Source organism: Gallinula chloropus (assembly GCF_964237585.1).
Source record: "Gallinula chloropus genome assembly, chromosome: 1".
Taxonomy (NCBI): Eukaryota; Metazoa; Chordata; class Aves; order Gruiformes; family Rallidae; genus Gallinula; species Gallinula chloropus.
Genome location: NC_140085.1, coordinates 148,193,561 through 148,215,198, shown reverse-complemented (window position 1 = coordinate 148,215,198; position 21,638 = coordinate 148,193,561). Strand labels below are relative to the sequence as shown.

Sequence of the window (21,638 nt, the reverse complement as noted above, 5' to 3'; positions counted from 1 at the left end):
CACTCACTGACAAACTTGCGCAGCATATCTTTGAGGTATATAGAAAGCATGACATTAACGTTAGTTTTGGACTCCTCCTTCTTTCTTGCACGGCGATGCTGAGGTTTTCTCCACCCTCCCCTCCCTCCTTTTCCCTCGGGAAAAACGAAATCCCAGTTTAAGAGCTTCCTAGCACACCTCCTTGAACTCTCAAATCCATCTTGCATAGGCCAGTAATAAGAACACTGCAGCTCTGACAAATAAGTTACAGCAATATAACAACTTTCCTCTTAATTTTTTTTCTTTTTTTTTTTTAAAGATATCTTCTCTATAATTTACACAAAGGGTTAACAGCTGGAGTTTAGGTTACGTACAGTCCAGATGGGCGTCCTTTCAGTCTGTGATTCCAGGTGGAAGGCACTACTTCAACATACCACTGTATGCACCGCACGCGGTCTCAGGAGCGCAGCGGGGCACTGCGTCTCCAGAGCTGTAGACCGAAGGGCCTCGAGGGGGGGAGTCTTTGGAAATAAAAATGGCAGTGGTTATCAGTCCAGTTTCCTTTGCTGTCTCTTCTTGTGCTATGCAGTTTCCCCTGAAAGCTCCTCCAGTCCAGAGAGCGGCGAGCCGTCCTCAGAAGCTCTCGACAAAGCTCCCGGGGAAGAGGCCCGTCCTGCCGTTCCTCTGCAAGGTCCCTTTGTACCAGCCGTCCTCCCGTTTCTTGTGCACAAACACAATGTCACCTTCCTTCAGTTCGATCTCGGCCTCGCTCTGCGGCGGGTAGGGGACCACGACGCGGTACCTTTGGAGACAAAATCACAAGGGGCTGGTCAGCCAGCAGTCGAGCCTGCGCCTGACGGCACCAGCCAGGCACCACGTGTCCCGCACACTGTGCCAGGCCGCTTTCACACTGGCCCAAGCCCCCCACCTTCATGGATGCTTGCCCAGATATGAAGCACTGTGAAAACACGCAGGCTGGCTGCCAGGAAGAGAACCACACCCCCAAGATCCCACAGAGGGCATGTCAGTGGCTCCCCAGGGTGACACCTGCAAGCTGTCATTGACTGCTGAGGTCCCTTCCCTGTTTCTGGTGCCAACCTGTAAAGCCAGACCTAGAAGCCAGCGCTGCTTTCTGGCTCCTTTCTCCCAGGAGCACTAATGATGTATCAATGCCAGCAGCAGCCTGAAACCCTGTATCACATCAGCCTGCTCTGGGAAAGAAAAGGGACACAAGTCCCCTCCTGCTTTCCTGCACCGAGTACTTGGGCAGGTTCCTTGGAGGCAGCCTTGGAGGATCCTGCTAGCTCACAGATTGTACAGGACAAATTGCAGGATATGGGAAGCTTTTTTATTTATTAAAAAAATTGGCTACATGTTGAGTCAGAAGTGATCATCTTGCCTCTCCATCCCTGCCTTCCTGTGAGCCAGAAATCTTGAGGAAAAATACCTTTGGAAACATCAGTAAGTTACATTATGAAATGATTGTATCTGATGCACCTAGGTGTCTATAAGAAAGCTGGGGAAGAACTGTTCACAAGGGCATGTAGCAATAGGACGAGGAGTAATGTCCCCATCCCTGGAGACATTCAAGGTCAGGCTTGGTGGGGCTCTGAGCAACTCGATCTAGCAAAAGATGTCCCTGCTTACTGCAGAGGGGTTGGACTAGATGACCTTTAAAGGTCCCTTCCAACCTTACACATTCTATGGTTTTCTACTAAAAGTCAGTACTATGGGGACATCTCTGACCATCTTGACCAGAGAGTTGATGGGGACTATGAAAGCGGGGAGGTATCCAATGCCAGGACTTCTTGCAGCAGATCCTGCTTCCATTGGCACGCCAAGCCCGCAACACGGTGTTGGCCGCTTTCACCCAGTGCTGCATCTACCTCTGCCGTAACAAGTTGCATTCAGCACTACATCTGTTCCATCTAAAAATGGGGTTTGCAGTGCTCCCACCCACTGCTTGTGATACTGGCAGAGGTTAGGTAAGGCAGTCCACATTTTTCTTCTTCTTATGTGTCTTGGGAATGCACTTTGGGTCCCTCAAACCTGGGGAAGGGAAAACAGAGGGCTTAGGAAGCAGTCTCCAAACCCAGAGTGGACCCCCTGTCCTGAACCATCCACGGAGAGCTCTCTGGGAGCTTAGTTTTCACATGTCCCTTCATTTTAACGAAGTAATGGTGGGTCTGATCCTGGTACAGCTATTCTGTGCTCAGGCTCATCAGCAGGCACCCTCCTGAGAGGGGTGGGCCCTTGTCCATGGGTGTGCTGGTGTGCGGGGCAGGGAATGCCTTGCTGCCGCTCAGCTTGTTTTACTTCAGCACATGTACTTTCACAGTCATCTGGCATTTGGTTAACAATCAATAGCTGTCTTGCTAATTGCAAAGTAATGAATATACTAAGATAGTTAAAAGATGCCAATTGATTACCGAAAGCCCATCTCCTGAGGATTAATATTTCCACAGCCACTGCATGGCCGCTGATGCCTCAGTTATGTTTGTCACAAGGTGAGTATTTATTTAAAATAACACCCTGTCCTGGAGGACTTGGTTCGACAAACCCTGGAGGCTCTGGAGCACCCCTGGGGCCATTCCCAGAGAGGTGGTACCAAAGCAAGGAATTCTCCAGAGGCAGTCACTGATTTTCTTTGCAGACATCGCTGAGCTACCTAGCGACTGCGGATCTGAAACCAAGGGACTCTGCTTAGGTATGACAGTGTAAATACCAGCTTTGGCTCTGTGCTCGGACACACAGTCAAACCTTCCCGTTAGTTGGAAAAGCACTCAACTCCATTTGGAGTGGAGATTCTGCTCCAAAACCTGACTATGGCCTTTTTATCTTGACACAGCGACACAGTCATGCAGAAAGTATATGTGTTGAAGTGCCATCGAAAGTCTGCAGGTCCTCGCTGTCCCTTGGTCAATAAATCCAGTTGTCACTTCCTTCCTCTGCGGAGAAGCGGTTGAAACGTGTGCTGCTGGCTGGCTGCAGGGACACGGCCTATCCCGCTATCATCTTGTGGAACCGCTACACTTACATTATGAAGCTTTGCCAATTACAGCCATTATGCAAATGAACGCACACATTATTTCAAACACTCTGCCGCAGTGTTGATTAATTAAATTATCAGAGTGGAACAATTGTAGCGAAGATGATGCCAAGTTTCAGGTCTCGCAACTCTACGCGCGATCACAGAGCACTGGAGCTCCGCACCGGGAGCTCAGGAGGCTTTGAGAAAGAAGGGGGTCGGACCTCAGCAGTGGCTGGGGGGTGCAGAGGTATTGGTGGGCCCTTTTGGCAGACTGGGAAACAGAAGCGAAGAAAAAGGTGTTGTCTGGGTCAGTGCCACCCCAAAGACCCAGCTGGGACTGCCAAGACCTCATGTCATACCTCAAGCCCAGAGCCATCCTTTTAAAGCCAGACTTCATCCTAGGAGTGAGGAGCTGGCTAGTCCCTAAATGGTTCACACAGGGAGGGAGGTGACCACGCTCAACAGGAATGTGCCCATTGTCATAAAAGGGGTTCTACACAGCATCTCCTTAGAGATTTAGAAAAATAAACCCCAGCCACTGCATTACTGAGGGAAATACTTTTTCCCGTTTAAGGAAACCCCGAATGCTAGGGTGTAAATCCCAATTAACCACGGCACCTCACAGGGCAACACCAAAGCACTTCTGAGTAACAAGACTGTAGGTATGAAAGACCTTGCAAATTGGTTCAGAACTCCTCCCTGAGAGATGGGGAAAGCATTATGTTTTTTCCCTTGAGGTGCTTTAGAAGGGGATACCCTGGAGGGAGAGCCACAGGCAGCAGCAGGGCATGGCTGGGGCACCGGGCTGCCTGCCTGCAGGTCACGGAATCACAAGGTTGGAAAAGACCTTTATGATCAAGTCCAACCATTCCCATCTTATGCTAAACCATATGCCTAAGTACCCCATCAACCCGTCTTTTAAACACACCCAGGGATGGTGACTCAACCCCCTCCCTGGGCAGCCTGTTCCAGGCCCTGATAACTCTTTCAGTGAAGAACTTTTTCCTAACCTCTGATCTGACCCTGCCCTGGGGCAGCTTTGTGCCATTTCCCCTTGTCCTGTCTCCTGTCACCTGGAAAGTCGTCGCTGCTGTGCCGCCCCCCGACACCTCCAGGTGGCATCTCAGCCTAGTTTATCCCCTGGAACATCTTGGCAAATACATATACCAGCCCCATTCTCTTCTTTGCTCTCCCAGACATCCTCCTTCACTCCCAAAAAGGCAGTCCTGTATACTTCTATTTATATTCTCCCCCCGCCCCCCCTTTTCATTTCTCTTTTTCACTCCTCTTTGAGAAGCTACGATAAGACTGTAGGTTTTCTTACACTAAACGGCTTCCCAGCATTTTAGGTGTGTCTCAGAACCATCTCAGTTTTGTCTGTGTCACATTACAGCTCTGAATTACCAACTTTTCAAATTGCTAATTAGCTGGGCAATGCTTGTGATGACGAGTGTGGCAACCACCTCTGCCTGCTGTCAGCAGTGTTTGGTATTTTCTCTCATAAATCGTAGAGATTCAGAGAGTTGTGATTCTGCCAAATGTTTTGACCATTTGGGCCAAAACTCTCCACAGCAGTTGACTGTCAGGCTGATGGTCCCACATTCAGCCCAAATGGCCACATCACCTCCAGGAATAACATGAGGGGGTTCGCAGCATCAGCAAGACCTGGGTGAGGGCTTCCACAAACTGCTCTTGGGTCCCCATACTTGGAAGCAAAGACCTTCCCTGTGGCCCCGCTGGCCTGTCAAGAATGCTGTTCCTTCAGAAAATCATCTGCTCTTGGCCAGGTTAAAAGCATTCAAACCACCCCAAAAGGGCACATTAGTAGAGGCTTGCATGAGGAACAAAGGTAAAATCTCTGCTGATCCATGCTCCAAGATGTCTTTGCTCTGTGTGGCCTCACAGGCTGCATTTCTTTTCATTCCCAGTGTCCTGGTTCTGGCAGGGATACAGTTAATTTTCTTCCTTGGAGCTGTGCTGTGTTTTGGATTTGGGATGATAACAATGCTGATGACACACTGATATTTCAGTTGTTGCCAAGCAGTCAAGGACTCTTCAGCTTCTTATACTGCCCTGCACATGAGAAGGGGTGTGTGTGTGGGGGGCATGGTGCCCAGGAAGCTGGGAGGGGACACAGCCAGGACAGCTGACTCAGACTGGCCAGAGGGATATTCCATACCATATGACATCATATAACTGGGGGTTGGCTGGGAGGCAGCATGGCTTGGGAATTAGCTGGGCATCAGCTTCAATTGTGAGCAATTGTACTGTGCATCACTCAATTATTAATGTTGTTGTTGTTGTCATCTTCCTTTTCTGTCCTGTTAAACTGTCAATATCTCAATCCATGAGTTACCTTTTCCAATTCTCTCCCTCATCCCACTTGGGGGGCAGTGAGTGGTCTGTGTGGGTGTTTTAGCTGCTGGATGATGGGTTAAACCACGTGATAGGTGAGTTAAACCATGACATGCAGCGATGGGGTCCTCTCATATTTTTCTCTCAGGACGCAGACTTGTTGTTGGACTTCCCCACTGCTGGCTGCTGTGGCAGCCTTGGGTTGGGCACCTCAGCCCCAGAGGGGACTGTCTTGGACGAGCAATGGCCTGGGAAGGGTCCTTGTTGCACAAAAGAAAGTATGAGGAGAGGCTGTGAGCCCTATCAGCAAAGATTGGTGATGGGGCTCATCTGAGCAGGGAAACCTCAGGGAGTTGGAAAGCAGGGTGAGGCAAGGGAGTGTGTGCAGGGAGAGGGAGACTGATGTGAGAAAAACTAGGAGCTGAGGGAGAAATGGGACTGTGATGAAGAGTGGAGACCCTGAGAGAATGTGGGGGCATGGCTGCTGAGGGGGCACCTCTGCTGAGCTGAGGGGCGGACAGCAGAGAGCCTGGGTGGGAGGGAGCCTGGGGCTGGGACATGACATCCCCTGGGGCAGGAGACTGCATAGGTAGAGACTGGCACTGGGGCTGAGGCTGGGAGCGTGGCAGCAAGTAGTTCACTGAGAGCTGAGAATGGGTCCATCATCCCTGTCCCTCTGCTGGGAATATCACTGTCCCGTGTCTTCACAGTACTTGTTCTTGCAGTAAAAAGAAACACCTCTCCCACCAATCTGCTACTGCTGCTGACATCTCCAACGTACAGTTAAGACTCTCAAACTCAAATAGATGTTACATGATGGAAGTTCTGGTTTTGTTTCCTTTAAAAAAGCAAACAGACTAAAAATGCCATGTATATGGATTCATAAAGACATCCACCACCTTAACAGAAAAGGAATGTTTCACACGCCTGAATCTGAGATGAAGAAACAGGCAACTAAAATTGTCCATGACTTCACTTTCACTTGTGTGCAATATAATCTTTCATTACATGATTGCATACTGCTTTTCCCATAGGATGCCTGCCTCATTCACTGCACAAGATGTCCTGCTCTGGCCGTGGGTCAAGGCTCTGACACAGAAGAGGTGTGCGTCTGCCAAAGGCACCTCATCTTTTGCAGAGGTTGGAGGATGTCTGGTAAGTGGCCATGGTCAACTGCACAGAGTGCCACAGGCATGGGGAGAGTGCCTGCTCTGCAAAGCCTCGTGTCACACTTGTCCCAGAGTGAGACTCATCTCAGGCACTCCAGCTGTGCCAGTTGTTGGGTCTAAATGACTCATGCAGGTTTCCTCTGTCAGTGGGCAGAGGCAGGCATTGAACAGCATTGATCTGAACAGATCCGCAATTAAGGGCTGGGCTCAGGCCTGGACACTGAGAGGAAAAAACCCAACCCAGAATGATGAGTATCTGCTCACTGAGTAATTGCATCCCGGACACCAGTGGAGCTAGAGAAACCTAAGAAAACAGATGTATGATGAGGCCACGCAGGTCTGCAGGGCTGACCTCCAATCCAGCCCCGTTTAGCGCACTGGAGTTGCGTGTTTAATGCAGGTTCATAGGATCATAGAATCATAGAATGGTCTGGGTTGGAAGGAACCCCAAGGGTCACACAGTTCCAAATGCCCTGCCACAGGCAGGGCCACCTACCTCCAGGGCCCCATCCAGCCTGGCCTTGAACACCTCCAGGGATGGGGCATCCACCACCTCTCTGGACAGCCTGTTCCAGCACCTCACCACTCCCTCTGTAAAAAACTTCCCACTAATATCTAATCTAAACCTTCCTTCCTTTAGCTTCAATCCATTCCCCCTTGTCCTGCCATTACCTACCTTTTTAAAAAGTTGATTCCCCTCCTATTTGTATGTTCCCTTCAGGGACTGGAAGGCTGCAATGAGGTCCCCCTGCAGCCTTCTCTTCTCCAGGCTGAACAAGCCCAGCTCCCTCAGCCTCTCTTCATAGGGGAGGTACTCCAGCCCTCTAATCATCTTTGAGGCCCTCCTCTGGACCCTCTCCGACAGTTCTACACCTCCTAAGCAGGTTCCTGTTTGCTAAGGTATCATGCACTCAGGACAGCTTTCAGGAGTGACTCCAACAGGCCCCTTGTGTGTTAGGGGTACAGGGATCATTTTGTGTGGGATAGATAATCGGTGACGATGAAGCATCTAGCCCAATTAAGCACAGCTCTTGCTTATTGGTGGAGCTTTGGTTCTCCATCCTTTTACTGGCACACTGCAGGGACCTGCAAAGTGCCCCTGCATCCGACAAGCCAGAACCTGCTTCACTGTATTTCAGTGTCTGTGTCAGCAGCCTTAGAAGAACAAATCTCAGTTGGGTCTTTTACCTTTCTGCTGGAAATATTGTAGGATTCAGTCTCTGAGATGGTTAATTTTAGTTTCTCCATCCTAAGGCAGGTATCCCTAATCGGAGAAGCACTTAACCACATGCATGCATGTCACCATTCAGTTAGAACTTACTCCTGGGGTCATTTCTCCAGTACCACTTTGCAGGAAAGAAAATACCCTTTCTTTTGCTTTCCTTTTTGGCAGAGAAGTTATACGAGTGCAGCAAAGTTGAAATCAATGTGTGTTAGCCACATCCTTGAACGCTTCCTTGAATTGGGAGCTCAATTTCTAACGTGGCAGTGATGTCTAGAGAGGATACATGGAAACACGGAGGGGGCTGTGTTAAAGGTCAGACTCACTACTGCCACCTTATGCTGCAGTGCTGTTGTGGTTATGGCTTGCTCGAAGGCTCCACGAAAACCACAGAAGCACATCACAAGCACGCCAGTGGTGACAGTAGGTCCGAGAGCTACCGCTTCATCAGAATATAACATGGCAGAACCAGTGCCAGTTACTATAAAAGAGTCAACAACGCGTGACATGTTTTACTCAGGTTCACATCTGGGAACGGTGCCAGGCAGCCAGGGGAACGTGTCACACACGCACACGCACGCACACGCGGCTCTCCCGTTTGGCTCAGCGTAGAGTCGTGTTTTCTCCAAGGAAAGCACTGTGCTTTGGCACGGTTAAGCAGACAGCACCCACCCCCTTCTCCCTCATGAACCGACAGCGTTGGTGGGAAGTGGGCAAGTCTGTGTCCCTGGCTCCACCAGGCCGCAGAACTGGTCCTGTTTCCTGCGCCAGCGGAAGCTGGATGGAGCAGTAGGTGGAAAAGAGTGTGTGGGGCATATGCAGCTTGATGGGGTATTCACTTGGCAGTCAATCACTGTGACATGAAGTGACAAGGACACCACCTGGGAAATTTCTCCGCTCTGCTGCTTGGACTCCTGGATGCTTTATTGCAGGGAGCAGCTGAGGGAAGGTGGTTTTATAAGCCAATAGTGAGAAACTCCACGCAGAAAGCAGAGATGGGCACTAATTATCCCAACAACCTCTTAAATATCAAGGCTAAATGATGGGAGGGAGAGGAGCAATTTCCTTTCTAATCCATCCATCCATAACCAGGTTTTGGAATATCAACTAGGGTAAGATAAAACAGCTGCTTTCCTCACTGCCCCCATGCACAAAAAAACCCAAGTAAGAGCACAAACATTAGCAGCATCTCTAAGAGGGTGAAGCTTGCTTTACCTGCCTGTCTGACTGGCCCCATCGCCCGTGAAGGGTGGCGCTGCCAGGCAGCGAAGCAGGTAATTCTCCCCTTAATTCGCGAGCGTCGAACCGTGAGCAATCAGAGCCCTTTAATGCACCTCTGCTATGGCTAGTGTCACGATTGCTCAGGTTTGACTGGTGGCCTGGATGTGGTGAGCTCTGGAGCTGTGAGCCAACCCCTACGGCAGAAGTAGCGGTGCTCTGCCGCCTGCATGAGCCTCATTTCGGATGCCGTAAATATTAAGGAATGTGCTACTTCTTCCAACCTTTCAGTGCTCTGTCTTCTGTGTGCACAGATGGGCGTTGGGAGACAGAAAGCCAAGTACAGCTAAGTGCACTGAAATGCTTTGCAGCTTTTTAAAATTTCACCCAGCATCTGAATCTGTTTATCTAACCTTTTTTTTCCCCTCTCCTCCCTTTTCTTTCTGGGAGAATTGCTCCTACTGTGCGGATGAAATGCACCAAAATGCAAACAAGCAAAATAGGGAGCTGAGTGATGTTGAATGTGAGTTCCTCCACTGCCAGATGTGAAAAGAACAAGTGGTTTGAAAACCATAATTTGTTTTAAAAAAATATAATTTGGTACTTCTTAGCAATTTGATGATTTAATGAGCACAGATGGATGTGGGATGAATTTCTAGGAGACAAGTGTTTAATGTATCTGCTCAGATTATTCCAGGACTAAGCATTATCCTTCCTAGTGCATGAAGGTAATTAATATTTCCCATTATGGGCATGAAAAAACCCATATGATCAGTTAAGGAATGCAGATACACCGATGATATGGAAGTTAATTCATAAATCAATTAGAGAATCTTGCCTGCTGTGTATAATTAGGGTTACTTCAATTATAGCTTATTTTCGGATTTAAAACTCAGGAATTAAAGTGCTTAAAATCAGAGTAAGTTCCTTACCACCATATACTGCAATTGGAAGTATTTGCTCAGTTTTAGCAGTCTAAATCTATTTACTCCTGGTTCCAGCAGAGCTGAGCAGATGCAGATAACCCACGTCCCTGTGGTTCTATTCCGCCACTTAAAACTGTCATCAGTCAAATGTTTCACTATCCAAACGATCCTGAGGCCAACTGAGAAATTTGTGGAATACAGGACTCGCCCTGGCATATAAAATGCTGTGCCTGGACCTCTCTACAGCAAAGCTTTGGGACTTCTTGATAGTAAAGCTTGGAGAGCAGCACCTGCTGCAGGGGATGCTCCTCCCGACTTCTTTTCATAGTTAGGTTTAACTAAAGGTGCAGCATTCTGCTGATTTAGTTACACTGGTGCTAAATCTGGTTTATATTGATTTAGCTTTTCTTACAGCATTAATCTAAAGTGATGTAGACCAAATTAAGTGCGCCTAAATAGGGATTGGATTTTCACTCCTTTTACTAAATTGCTTTTCCATGGATTTTAAGGACAATAGACTGCTGTGATAGTCTGCTCTCACTGCCTTCATTACGATGCTGAAGGACTTGCCTGTATTTATTTCTGCTTCAAGTCTAATAGCTGCACTTGAACAACAGCATCTCTTTTAGACAAAGTGCCCAATCGGCAGTAAAAATATTTCCAGGTCCCCCTTTTCTGTAGTCTCTCACAGGCTGTCACCAAGCCATCCCTAAGCCTGCTCTTTACCAGGTGTACCAGAGCTCCCTGTACTACTCACTGCAAGTATATAGTTTTAAATGTTCCATCACTCTCATGGTGCTGCTCTGATGCTACCCCGCTTTGCCTCAGATTTGGCTCTCCTGTAACACACTGTTACTCTGCGTTCTCCTTACTGATGATGTGGTGAATTAGCTCTGTACCAATGGGTCTGCCTGCTTCATCACCTACCTCCCACTTCACTTCCCTGTTCTGCAACAGCGAAGAATTTTACATTGGACACTGCAGGTCCAAGACCCAGCTCTTCTTGGGCTACACTACAGGGACACACGATCATTTTCTAATGATTTCTGATCCAGAGTTAGATTTGATGCCAGAGAGTCAGTCTGCAATCCACATGGGATCTGCAGTGCTGGTTAAGTACAGTTTATTCAGCAAGATGTGTAGCAAACCAAATACCTTAGAGAAGTTTAAATATGTAGCAGTGTCATCGTTACCTTCCCATCCAAATTTCAACCTGCAGTCAGTAAGACACTGTGCAAGGTATGAACCGTCCTGTAGTATCCCTTATGCCCTGCATAATCTGCACCATGATCCCAACCAGATCCAGGGGCAGGTGGCTTGCCCAGTCCACTCCCTTCACACACTCAGACAAAAAGAGATTCTTTCAAACTTCTGGAATTTTACTATTGTTCCAAAACTGTTTCAAATATCAACTTCAGGGAGTTTTGAGGCTGCTTTTATAAAACTCTCTGAGGCTTTTGTAAAAAGATATGTTTTGCTCAATCACTTTTTGAGTGGAAAGCATCAGTCCATTATCTGTTCCCTTCCTGGTCCTCAAAATGTAGTTTTGTATAAAATATTTTCCTGAAGCCAGTATGAGTCTACATGTGGAGACCTAGCTCTTTTCTGTACCCCTGTTTCTAGTCAGTTGTCTCTCTCTCCACCTGCTTTTGGATTTTGGTATCCTACTTTACCCTTCTTGGGTTTGCATGGCCAGTTACCAAGGTGCTGAGCAAGCTGCTGAAATGAACACCAGAGCAGCTGGTAGAGTTCCCTCTAGAAATGAGCTACATTTTTGGGAACAGGTCACTGATGATGTTGCTACCTGCAAGCATCCTAAGCAAGGAAAATTTGGTATTGTAGAATATGCCACTTCAGAACAGGCCAGAAATTTGGCTTTGATGGCCACAAACATCAAACCCTGTTGCTCCAGGCAAGGAAGCACCACGTGACAACTCTGCAAGTTTATTAAAACATATGGATCCCAATTAAAAAGTGGCCTTTTCCAACAGCATTTACACTGTTTGGGCTGAGAGGGGGTTGCTGTCCTCAATATTTAGACCAGGGCTGTATGGTGACAGGGATGGGTGCTGGTTACCACTTTTTTAATCAATGATTAAAACTAAACCTGCACTGCTTGTCCAGTGATTTTCAATGGGCAGATGCATGTAAGCCCTGTCTTCCCAAAAGAGAGCTGAGCCACCTAAGCTCAGTCCACAGAGCATTGAAACCACGACAACACTTGAGCAGGTTAAGTTTGCAGCCCTCCTCCAAATGCTCCCTGAGGATGCAGGAAACCTCAGGAGATACATGGCTTACCTCTCCCGGGGCAAAGGCTTGGGCTCTGGCCGAATAGCTGCCATGGAAGAGAGGGGCTGCCTGGCAGGAGAAGGGATGGAAAAATTCAAATCCAAGGAGCCTGTTTTCCTGTGCAGAGGTTCCAGCCCCATGGCTCCCTGCATTTCACTCTCGATAGGGCATGAGCCGGCCCTGCCGTGGCTGGAGAGGGAGGAGAGCTCGGGTCCCACCGCCCCTTGCAGGACTCCCTCGATGGCTGCCTGGGGGTCGTGTGTGGGGGACACGGAAGGTGGGGAGCGCGACTTCTTTTTCGTTGATGCTCCTGCTAGAAGTTTCAGCAGCCCGCTCTTCTTCTCCTTCTGCAAAGGAACCAAACAAAATAGGGGCAGTGAGCAGATGTAACGACTCCATTTCCCTTTTGGAAAATCACAAAGCGAGTGGCAGGAAACCTCCCAGAACTGCCACGGCTAGAGGTGGGTCCAGGTAGAACTTGAGCTTTCAGTAATAAAGATCCTACAGAAATCCCTCCCCATCCAACAGGGCTTCAACTCCATCAGCAGAATAAGGACCTCACATACTGTGAAGATTACCTTCATTTTTGCATCCACCCAGGCAGCAATCATGTGCCTTTTGAAAGAAATAATACAGTTCCAGTGGGACAGCTAAGGTACAAACTTCCCAGGCCGTGAAGACAGCAATCAAAGTGTGGCCCTCTTCCAGGAGGATCCTGTCCCTCAGTAGAGAAACTCTCTAAAAGTCAGAGATCAGGCCCTATGGCTGAAAATCTCTGCTGGGAAGCACAAGGGGCTGAGGAGACATTTCAGATCCCAGCCCACTGCAAGAGAAGCGCTCATCGCTACTGCCTCATTTGCCACCTGATGCAGATTCACTGCAGGGAGAATGGAGGCACAAGATTTAATTGCTCTTTCCAGCGCCTGCTCCCCTTCACATCCTGCACCCTACGGCTGTACCTATCGGTGCCTCCTTCCTAGAACTGGGTCGTTTCTCATGTTTTAAGGTAAAGGTATCGCCTTGGTGTTTGAAGATAGACTACAAAATTCACAGCTGGCAGGTTCAGGGGCACTGCATGGGAGGTTTTAAAGTTCTATGAGGGTTTCAGACACAGAGGGATGAAATCAAGATGACAGCAGCCTTTCAATTAATAGGGGGTGGGGGGAAGGAGGAGAAAAAAGTTCAGCCTGCATTACTGAACACACACATCTGACCTTGTGGGTTTTGCAGCAGTGTGAGAGAAATCCTACTCCTCATTTACCTCAAGCACACACAAATACCAGATAGCAGGTCCTTCAACTAGAAGTGTCTTCTGGGTAGCGGGATTGCGTGTAGAAACGGGCCGTCATCCGGCACACACTGCATAGCGCTAGTGGGGATTCACAACCAGCAATGCTCTGCAGAGCATTTTCCAAGGTTTTTTTCCTTTATGACAGGAGAAGTTTTGCAAAAGGACTGCTAGATTTCTTCCTCTTCTGTCAGAAGTGCTAGGCATTACCCAAGACTATCTTCAGAGACTCAGGGCTGTGAAGTTTAGCTATATTTGATAATTTGTTCTATAATAGGATCCCAGGGGATAAAAACGAACCCAGTAACTGCAATACTTATGGAACAGAAACTACCTCTCTATCTTCAAGCAGAAACACTCCTTGGAAATACAAGCCAGTAATTTATTTATTATCTGTAGACAAAATGTCCCATGAAAGGTTTAAAATGATGCTCTTTTATGTGCTGACTGCTGAAGCAATTTCTCAAAGCAGCTTTAAAGAATAGGAGAGCTACAATAAAATAAATACAATCTTTTAGAAGATGCTTGGATTTACTACAGTAAATGTAGCATCTGATATCTCTGCTCTTGAAGTTCTTGTTTGCACTCTTTAGCTCTCACAGACTGGTAAGAAAACAGAAATGCCTTAGATGTTAAGACATGGAAGAGCTAAAACGAAACACAATTGTATCACAATGCCCACCGATTTTTGAAAAGCAGAGTCCGAACTGCGCTTCCAGATCCTGGTCTCCCGTGTGCCACTGGTTCCAACTACATGCTCTGTTTAAAAGGGCATTTGTCACTTACAGGATGAAAGGATCCACCCTGCCAAGATGTTCACCCAGGCAGAATCCATGGAAGCTAAGGGAGGCTGGCCATATGGCACCGTCAGGTCAAAAATACTAAATAAATTCCCCTGGAAACAATAGAAAAGCAGACCAAAAGCCCCTGATAAACATCATATTTCCTCGATGGGAAGGGACTGTTGTGGGAGCTGTGGTAGATGTGCAAGCTGGAATTCACCTGAAGCACCAGAAAAAATACTTCAGTCCTTCTCTCACTCTCTAATTAAGAAATATCACTGCTGTCATCGTTACATCAAATTTTAAAGCTCTTCATGAAATTGCAAAACTCTCCTTTCCCCGTGGCACGCTGAAACAATAGCTCTAATGATCCCGGCATACTGTGTCAATATGCATTTGAAGGTGTCTAAAGGTCAGTGACAGAATACAATAGCCATTGTGGGGCTCTGGAGAAACGACTATTGTGCAGCAGTGAGCACTTTGAGCCTCTTTAATTGGCAGCTTTGCACATGCAAAGTAACTATGTGAACTAAAGCCCTGTATAATGAACAATTAATATTCCTCTGTGGTAGCAGCTTTTCTAATTTTTGCTTCTAATTTAAATACCTTGGCAAATTTTCATTAGGAAAACCTTGTGTGACTTAGACCATTTAAGGCACAGAAGCAAAAGTCTTTGGGAAGGAGGAGATGCATATATTCACAGCCATCTGCACATTAAAAATTCAAGTTTGTTTACAGGAACGGTTCCACCCTACGCGGTTTGCCCCGGCATAATGTTCTACACTGAATCGACTATTCCTCTGATAACAGAGAGCTGTCCTGAGCACGCTGCTGTACCCTTTGTTCTGCTTTAACAAAAGGAAAAAACAAGGGATTGATTTGTAGCCCTTCTGTGTCCACTGAGCATTTTTGCTAAACTTTTGATGCTAAGATCTGCGACCTCTAAAGAGAGACGAGGACTTCAATGGCAAAGCCTAGCCCTCCCTGCTAGTCAAAACCTGAGGAGTCCCTGTCTTTCCCATCGTGGCCTTGGGCAAGACATTCAGAGATGAACTGATAGGAGCCACTTTGGGTGCCTGGAGATTAGACATCTGATCCAGCTCGTTCTCCCTTTGAGTCTGGCAAATGCTTTCAGCCTTCTGGTGTCACACTGTCAGGTCCTCTGCCGATGCTGCTCCGAGCTCTTCAAGCAAAACAAGGACTGTCAGGAGCTGGTAATTTACTGTGATGTCTCTCATGAGAAACAGGTTGGGCTTGAACCTCCTGTGATCAGCGGTTAAACCTGAACCCCTTCACGCTTCCTCCCCCATCTGTAGAATGGGACTAAGTTAAAGCTGTGGGGACTCATTAATGGCTGTAGCATTGCAAAGCTGTGAGCTTCTCTGAGAGCAACCGGCCCTGTTCCATGGCTTCAGTATTGCAAAACAAGGAAAAGAAAAAGGTTTGGAATGGGATGTTAGCATGCAGTCCCAGTAGTGATTTATTGCAAATGTCCAAGTATTATGAATTCATTTAATATTTAGTGTAATAGCAGCCATCCTTCACAAGAAATTAATTTAATATTTATATGGCTGTCCAAGACAGTCCTTTCTTCAGCAGTTTCGCTGTAAATCAACGAAGCATTAATGGGCATAAATGCTGTAGAGAAATCTGCACCAACTGGATACAGGCTCTGTGGCTTTTGAGAAGAGATGGGAAGTTTACAGAGGACACATCTGATGACTTTCAGGAATTAAGTTTTTGAATGGAAAAAGAAAGAAGATGGTTTACTTTTTCACAGACATCCGTTTTATTATTTTCTAGGAAATCTGTAATCTACTGAAGCAGCTGTGCAATTATTGGGTTTTCTTTGTCTAGCAGCTACGTTTTCAATTGACTGCAAACTGTGTTTGACGTCGCTGCCTCCTGAACCTGCCAAGGTCAGGCCTTCACATCTGTGTTGATGGATGGATTCGCAGTGCGGACAGCACTTCTCCCATCTCCTGGTAACTGCCCACATGTTTAGCTGAATTTCAATCATCACCTTGGTGTTGCTTGGGTTTTATTCTAGGAGATTCAGATTCAAAACTTCCAAACTGTTAATTTCACAAGGATCAATACCTTGTTCAAAAAAAAAAAAAAAAAAAAAAAGAAAAAAAAAGAAAAGGAAAAAAGGGAGGAAAAAAAGAGTGAATTTAGCTGTTTTAAATAAATCCCAGTCTCTGTCTGGTTAAGAAAAGAACCATTGTGAACACAGACAGTATAGGCAGGTCAGATTTTCTTACTTCTGTAGTGAAGCCTATGGTTGAGGGTCTGTTTCTATGGCACAGCACAAAAAAACCTCAGTGGAAATCAGTCTCTGGCAGCAGAGAGATGGGACAGGCAGCATTTCTGTGACCCTGAAGCACAGACCTGGGGAAGCCAGCACTCTGGCAGGTGCAGGTTACCCTTGATACGTTGCTGTGGGAACGTTTGGAAAAGTGAACACAGTCTGAGCTTAAGAATTCATGAAGGACTAGATCAAAATTAAAGTCTCAGATATGTAAATGTTGAAATATTTTGCTTCACAGTAATTGGGGATGATTTTTCCCCTCATTAATAACCCCACTTGAAGATAATAACTAGCTCTTCTTTCAGCTTCAGAGATGAGATGAGCACAGAACACAGCTACTTCGTTGATGACTGAGTGATAACGGAGTCCCCTGTCTGCAAAGTAATAATCATGCCACGATTACCAATTATATGTACTGGCTACATTAATATACATTTTTTTTAACCACCCTAATAAACAGAAAATTCTGTTTTAGTTTTCCTCATCTGCAGCTCCTAATACTTAATTTCCTACCTATCCAGGCTCATTAAATAAATGAGGAAGCCTTGCTGCAGCTGATAGAAAAACTGGCTTCAGCCATTGAAATGAGGTAATTTCTCATGCAACACCAGCTACACTGAGAGATAAAAAAGCCAGAGGGAGAAAAAAGGTTTCATTTAAAAATGAAGGAAAGAGAAACAAAACTGTTTAAACGCTGCCCTGAGCCCTGCAGAACAAATGAGGAGCTCATCAGTCAGTACCCCTAAACCACCATTTTTATTGCTTGTTTAACCTGGTCAGTATTTGTTTCAGTAAATTTCTGTGCATGTCTGGAGAACAGTGTGTTTTTATTCTGATTCCAACTTGGCTACTGGTGATTGATGCTTGCATTGAACGAGTAGGTGGTATTTTGGATCACATCTTTCAGGAAAAAAAAAAGAAATTTGGGTTTTTAAAATCTGTAAAATTATTTAACTTAAGATTTTGGTAATGATCTAAAACCACAAAACCAAACTGGCATCACCTCAAAGGAAATTTTCATGTCTGGGATGCCTTTGGAGATGTATTTATCATTTGCAGTTTGCCACTATTTCTTATGAGGCACAGGTGACACACTGAACAAGGCAACAGTAATTATTTACTACACAATTACTTCTGATTTTAGGAAAGGACTAGTTTTGGATGATACACTGTATAGAAATACTTCCCAAAGATGTAGTTTTTAATGGAGACAACTAATTTTGGTCAGAAGTCTGTTACTATAATCTCAATATACAAGTTACATGCCGAGGAACAAACCGGATTTTAGGATCATAGTAACATTAGCTGTTAAATCCCAGTGATAGAGACATGCATACATACATGCCCAAACATTTCTGACTCGTGGTCGCTAATCTGAAGAAAACTAGTATGAAAGCCAGAAGAAAGTGAGTAAAATGTCTGGCAGCTAGACCTGCCTGATTGGGAATTTCAAATGTTTTGAAAACAAAACCGAGAAGAAGAAATTAGTGCTCAGGCCCCAACACAGCAAAGCACACAGGCACTTCATCATATGCTTTTGATGAGCTGGGGCGGATGCAAGGCTCTAGAGACTCCTAAAAGAGATAAAGGGGGAATCTAAAAATATATTTGAATATTCAATTTAGACGGAATATTAGATCTTTCAAACACTGGAACAAAGTTAAAGGCTAGCTCAAAGGGAAAAAAATCCCAAAGAGGAAGCAGAGAGTCTCAGCTCAGTGAGCTTCCTGGAGGCTGCTGAATTCCTAACGGGCAGAAGGTAAAAGGAACACTAATACGATTAACGGCGAACGAGGGACAGATGATCTGCTACACTGATAATGCCTTTTTTTCCGTGTTCGATGGAGGAAGAAGCTGATGGATGGATGGTTTTGTATGTTGTTGCTTTTACTGACCTGGTACGTAGGGAATAGGTGATGGCTATGAAAAGGATGGAAAGTTGTTAAGATACACAACTCACTCCATGTCCCAATAACCATTTGCAGTGTTATTTTTTAGTGGGAACAGCTGAAACAGAGCACCAGGGAATTCAGAACTACTGCTGTAATGAAGTAACTCAAAATTGTGTGCTGATAAAACTGGAGTGTAAAGACAACACCAAAGGTGTTGATGAAACCATGATTCTCATGAAGCCCATGGCAACTTTTCCACTTATTTCCAAGCAGCCATTACCTCTAGAACTAAGCTAAGGTGGATATGCTTTAGTGCTGACTTTAGTCTGTCTCTTCCTTTGAAGTTAGAGCAACCTCCTTAGGGACACAAAAGCAGGGAGTAGACATGATATCTTTAACATTCAGCTCCCTTCACTCAACGATCCACTTGGTGTTTCATCATCCTAAAATAAGTTAGGGAACTTCAGCACAAAGCACTAAGCATCTGCACAGACCATCGAGCTTGGCTGAGTTCAAGAAGCGCCTGGACAATGCGCTCAGTTCTGTGCTCTGACTTGGCTGGGCCTGTGTGGAGCCAGGAGTTGGACTCGATGGGCCTTATGGGTCCCTTCCAACTCAGGAGACCATGGTTCTCTGCTCTGCTCTCCTGTCTCGGCAGCCTATACAAAGAAGCATAAAGCATACATACTTCGCCTGAGGAATGTGAGTTTCCATCTCATTTTGGGAGAAAACTCAATCAATGTAAAGTGCTTCAAGCGTGGGATGCCCAAGCATAAACCAGATTTCCTGCTCAGTTGTAAAGAAATCCTCATCCTTTATTTCTGGAAGGAAGCCTTGGCACCCTGCAGAGCTGGGCACATGCCGTGAATCCCAAGTGGAAGCAGGTAACTTCCTGAGAGTGAAAAAACCAAGATCCAAGCCATCTTTTCTTTGCCAGTATCTCCTGCTGGCTTAGATTCCCTTTCTACTTGTCAGATTTTGTGAATCCCATTTTCTGGGCACTTAATTCTACCCTCCTATTAAATGGGAGCGATGAATTCCAGTACAAAGCAAGAGCCTTAAAGGTAACAAACCTCCATACTTAGCAGAAGTTAATGCCCGTTGTGTAACTGGTCTAAAAGGAAACGCAGTGTGAGCTCTGGGGATACAAATCCCAAGCATTCCTGTCCTACTATTGACTATGACCTGCCTGTTTTCACACACCCAAAACCCGGTGCTCAGCAGTGTCAAAAAAGACAGAAAGATTGGGAATTGTTAGGAAAAATTTATAGAGATAGAGGTAAAATCCAGCTGTAGAAAACAGCGCTGCGGGAAGCCCCGTGCCAGGCTTACCTTCCTGAACGCCGTGTCCTGTTCTGGCCACCCCAGCCAAAATAGGATATTGCAGAGCTACTAACAGCGGAGAGAAGGCAGCAAAGGACTGTGGAGAGGTGTGGAACAATGTTGGAGATGCCTGCTTGGAAAGCAGACAACTGAAAGAAATACGATAGTGGCCTGAATAATTCCTGCCTACACAGAGCAGCTAACTTGGGGATGGATCGGTTATTTCCCACCATACTGGAATTAGGGGGAACCTAATGAGATTATCAGGCAAATGGCTGAAACTTAGAAAAAAGTAGGAAGCACTTTTTCACACAACACATAATTAAAGGGAGACTGACTGTGCACAGTATTGTGGGAGCAAAAAGCATGAACAGGTTGAAAGGGGATTAGATAAATTAATGGAGAACAGATCCAGCAAGGGCTATTAAAATAACGGTATGGATCCAAACTCTGCTTCAGGAAGTCCCAACAGGTAAATGAAACAGTACTTGAAGCATGCACAGGGTGACTCCACCTCGCTACAAAGAGATCATAAAAACAGTGAGAATGATTGCTGCGATCCAAAGATTAGCTATGGGGTAAGAGCACAGGAAACAGGAATGAGCCCTCCCTTGTGCCCTCCCAGCTTTGGGAAATCAGCTGTTCGGAGACTTCCTCGGCTGCAGGGGTCTGAGAGAGGGCAAAAGGCAGCTGGCAGGATGCAGTGTCAGCCAAGGAAGAGACACAAAATGTTGGGAACTGCAGCCCTGGAGCACTTTCACAGCCCTGCAACTGCTATTTCCTCAGCTCCATCTCTGCTCTTCAAAACATAGATCAAGGTTGCAGCCCTTGTCCTGCACCAAGGAGCCATGGAAGTACTGGGTGGGGGCTGACAGGGCCTGTTGTTTCCCAGAGCCCAGCTTGCTTCCTACCCTGGAAGGACAGGCATTGCACTGCCCTTGTATGTACCAAGGGCTTCCTTGGAGCTGCTATGTCTCCTACACAATGCTACACTGTGCCTGGAAGACTGACCCTAAACTGAAGCCCAGCAAATGTTAAACCTTTGTTTTAAAATAAATCAAGTATGACTCAATTTAGGCAACTGTGGTAGACAAACTGTACTTTTCAGAGAATTTAAGAAAAACAGCTGGGCAGAGCATGAGCATCCTTTGAAACTATAGGTTCATTCAGTCAACTGGAGGAGAATCTATCACAGCTTCACTGACAGCACAGGATTCCGAAATGAGAAAAAGATGTATAAATACATTAACTGTTAGACAAACTGCTTAGAATTAGGGGTTTTAAATAAGATGATTTAGACTGACTGGTTAGCTTGCTGCTGCTTGTCTCTCATAAGGAAGTGAAAAAGATTTATCGGTCCTGGGGAGCACCGGGAGCTGCACTCATATTTTGCAGAAAGCCAGAGCAAGCTCACTCACTGAACACCTGAACGAAAGAGAATCAAGAGAAGTCAGGATGTGCTCTGACATACTCTAATCTTACACGTCGTTAGCTCTGGCTCTCCCCATTCACAAGGGATGGATTTCATTTCTGAAGCAAACAGTTAAAATTGCTTGGCCTTGCTTTGTAATCTTATTAAATGACAGGCAAGTGAGACTTGTATTTTTATGGAAAGCAGAAACATGTGGGTAAAAGGTTTGGATTAGTGGAGGTCATCTTGTCCCCTGTTGCTGATTTATCTATTCCCGCCTGGTTGATATTGTTCCAGCAGCTGTGCCACCTCAAGCTGTAATTTCAGCACTTCCAACAAACTAAACAGTGTTGGGCTGGCCTGCACTCTGAGGGAAGATTGCTTGTGGAAAATTCAGGCATCACAGAAGGTATATTCTTCTCTCAAGATCAATTCCCCGCAT

At 46.2% G+C, this 21,638-nt stretch overlaps 1 protein-coding gene across 2 annotated transcripts in view; it reads right to left on the bottom strand.

Moving 5' to 3' along the window:
• Window positions 1-283: 283 nt before the first annotated feature.
• Window positions 284-21,638, bottom strand: part of SH3RF3 (SH3 domain containing ring finger 3) — a gene marked incomplete at its 5' end in the record, with an annotated part of 257,121 nt that continues 235,766 nt past the window's right edge. For both annotated transcript variants that reach the window (XM_084272921.1, XM_084272922.1), the window contains 2 exons: window positions 284-781; window positions 12,199-12,536. In XM_084272921.1, the coding sequence (XP_084129047.1) occupies window positions 613-781; window positions 12,199-12,536 (507 nt within the window). In that variant the 3' untranslated portion in view covers window positions 284-612. The remainder of the gene's footprint in view (window positions 782-12,198; window positions 12,537-21,638) is intronic.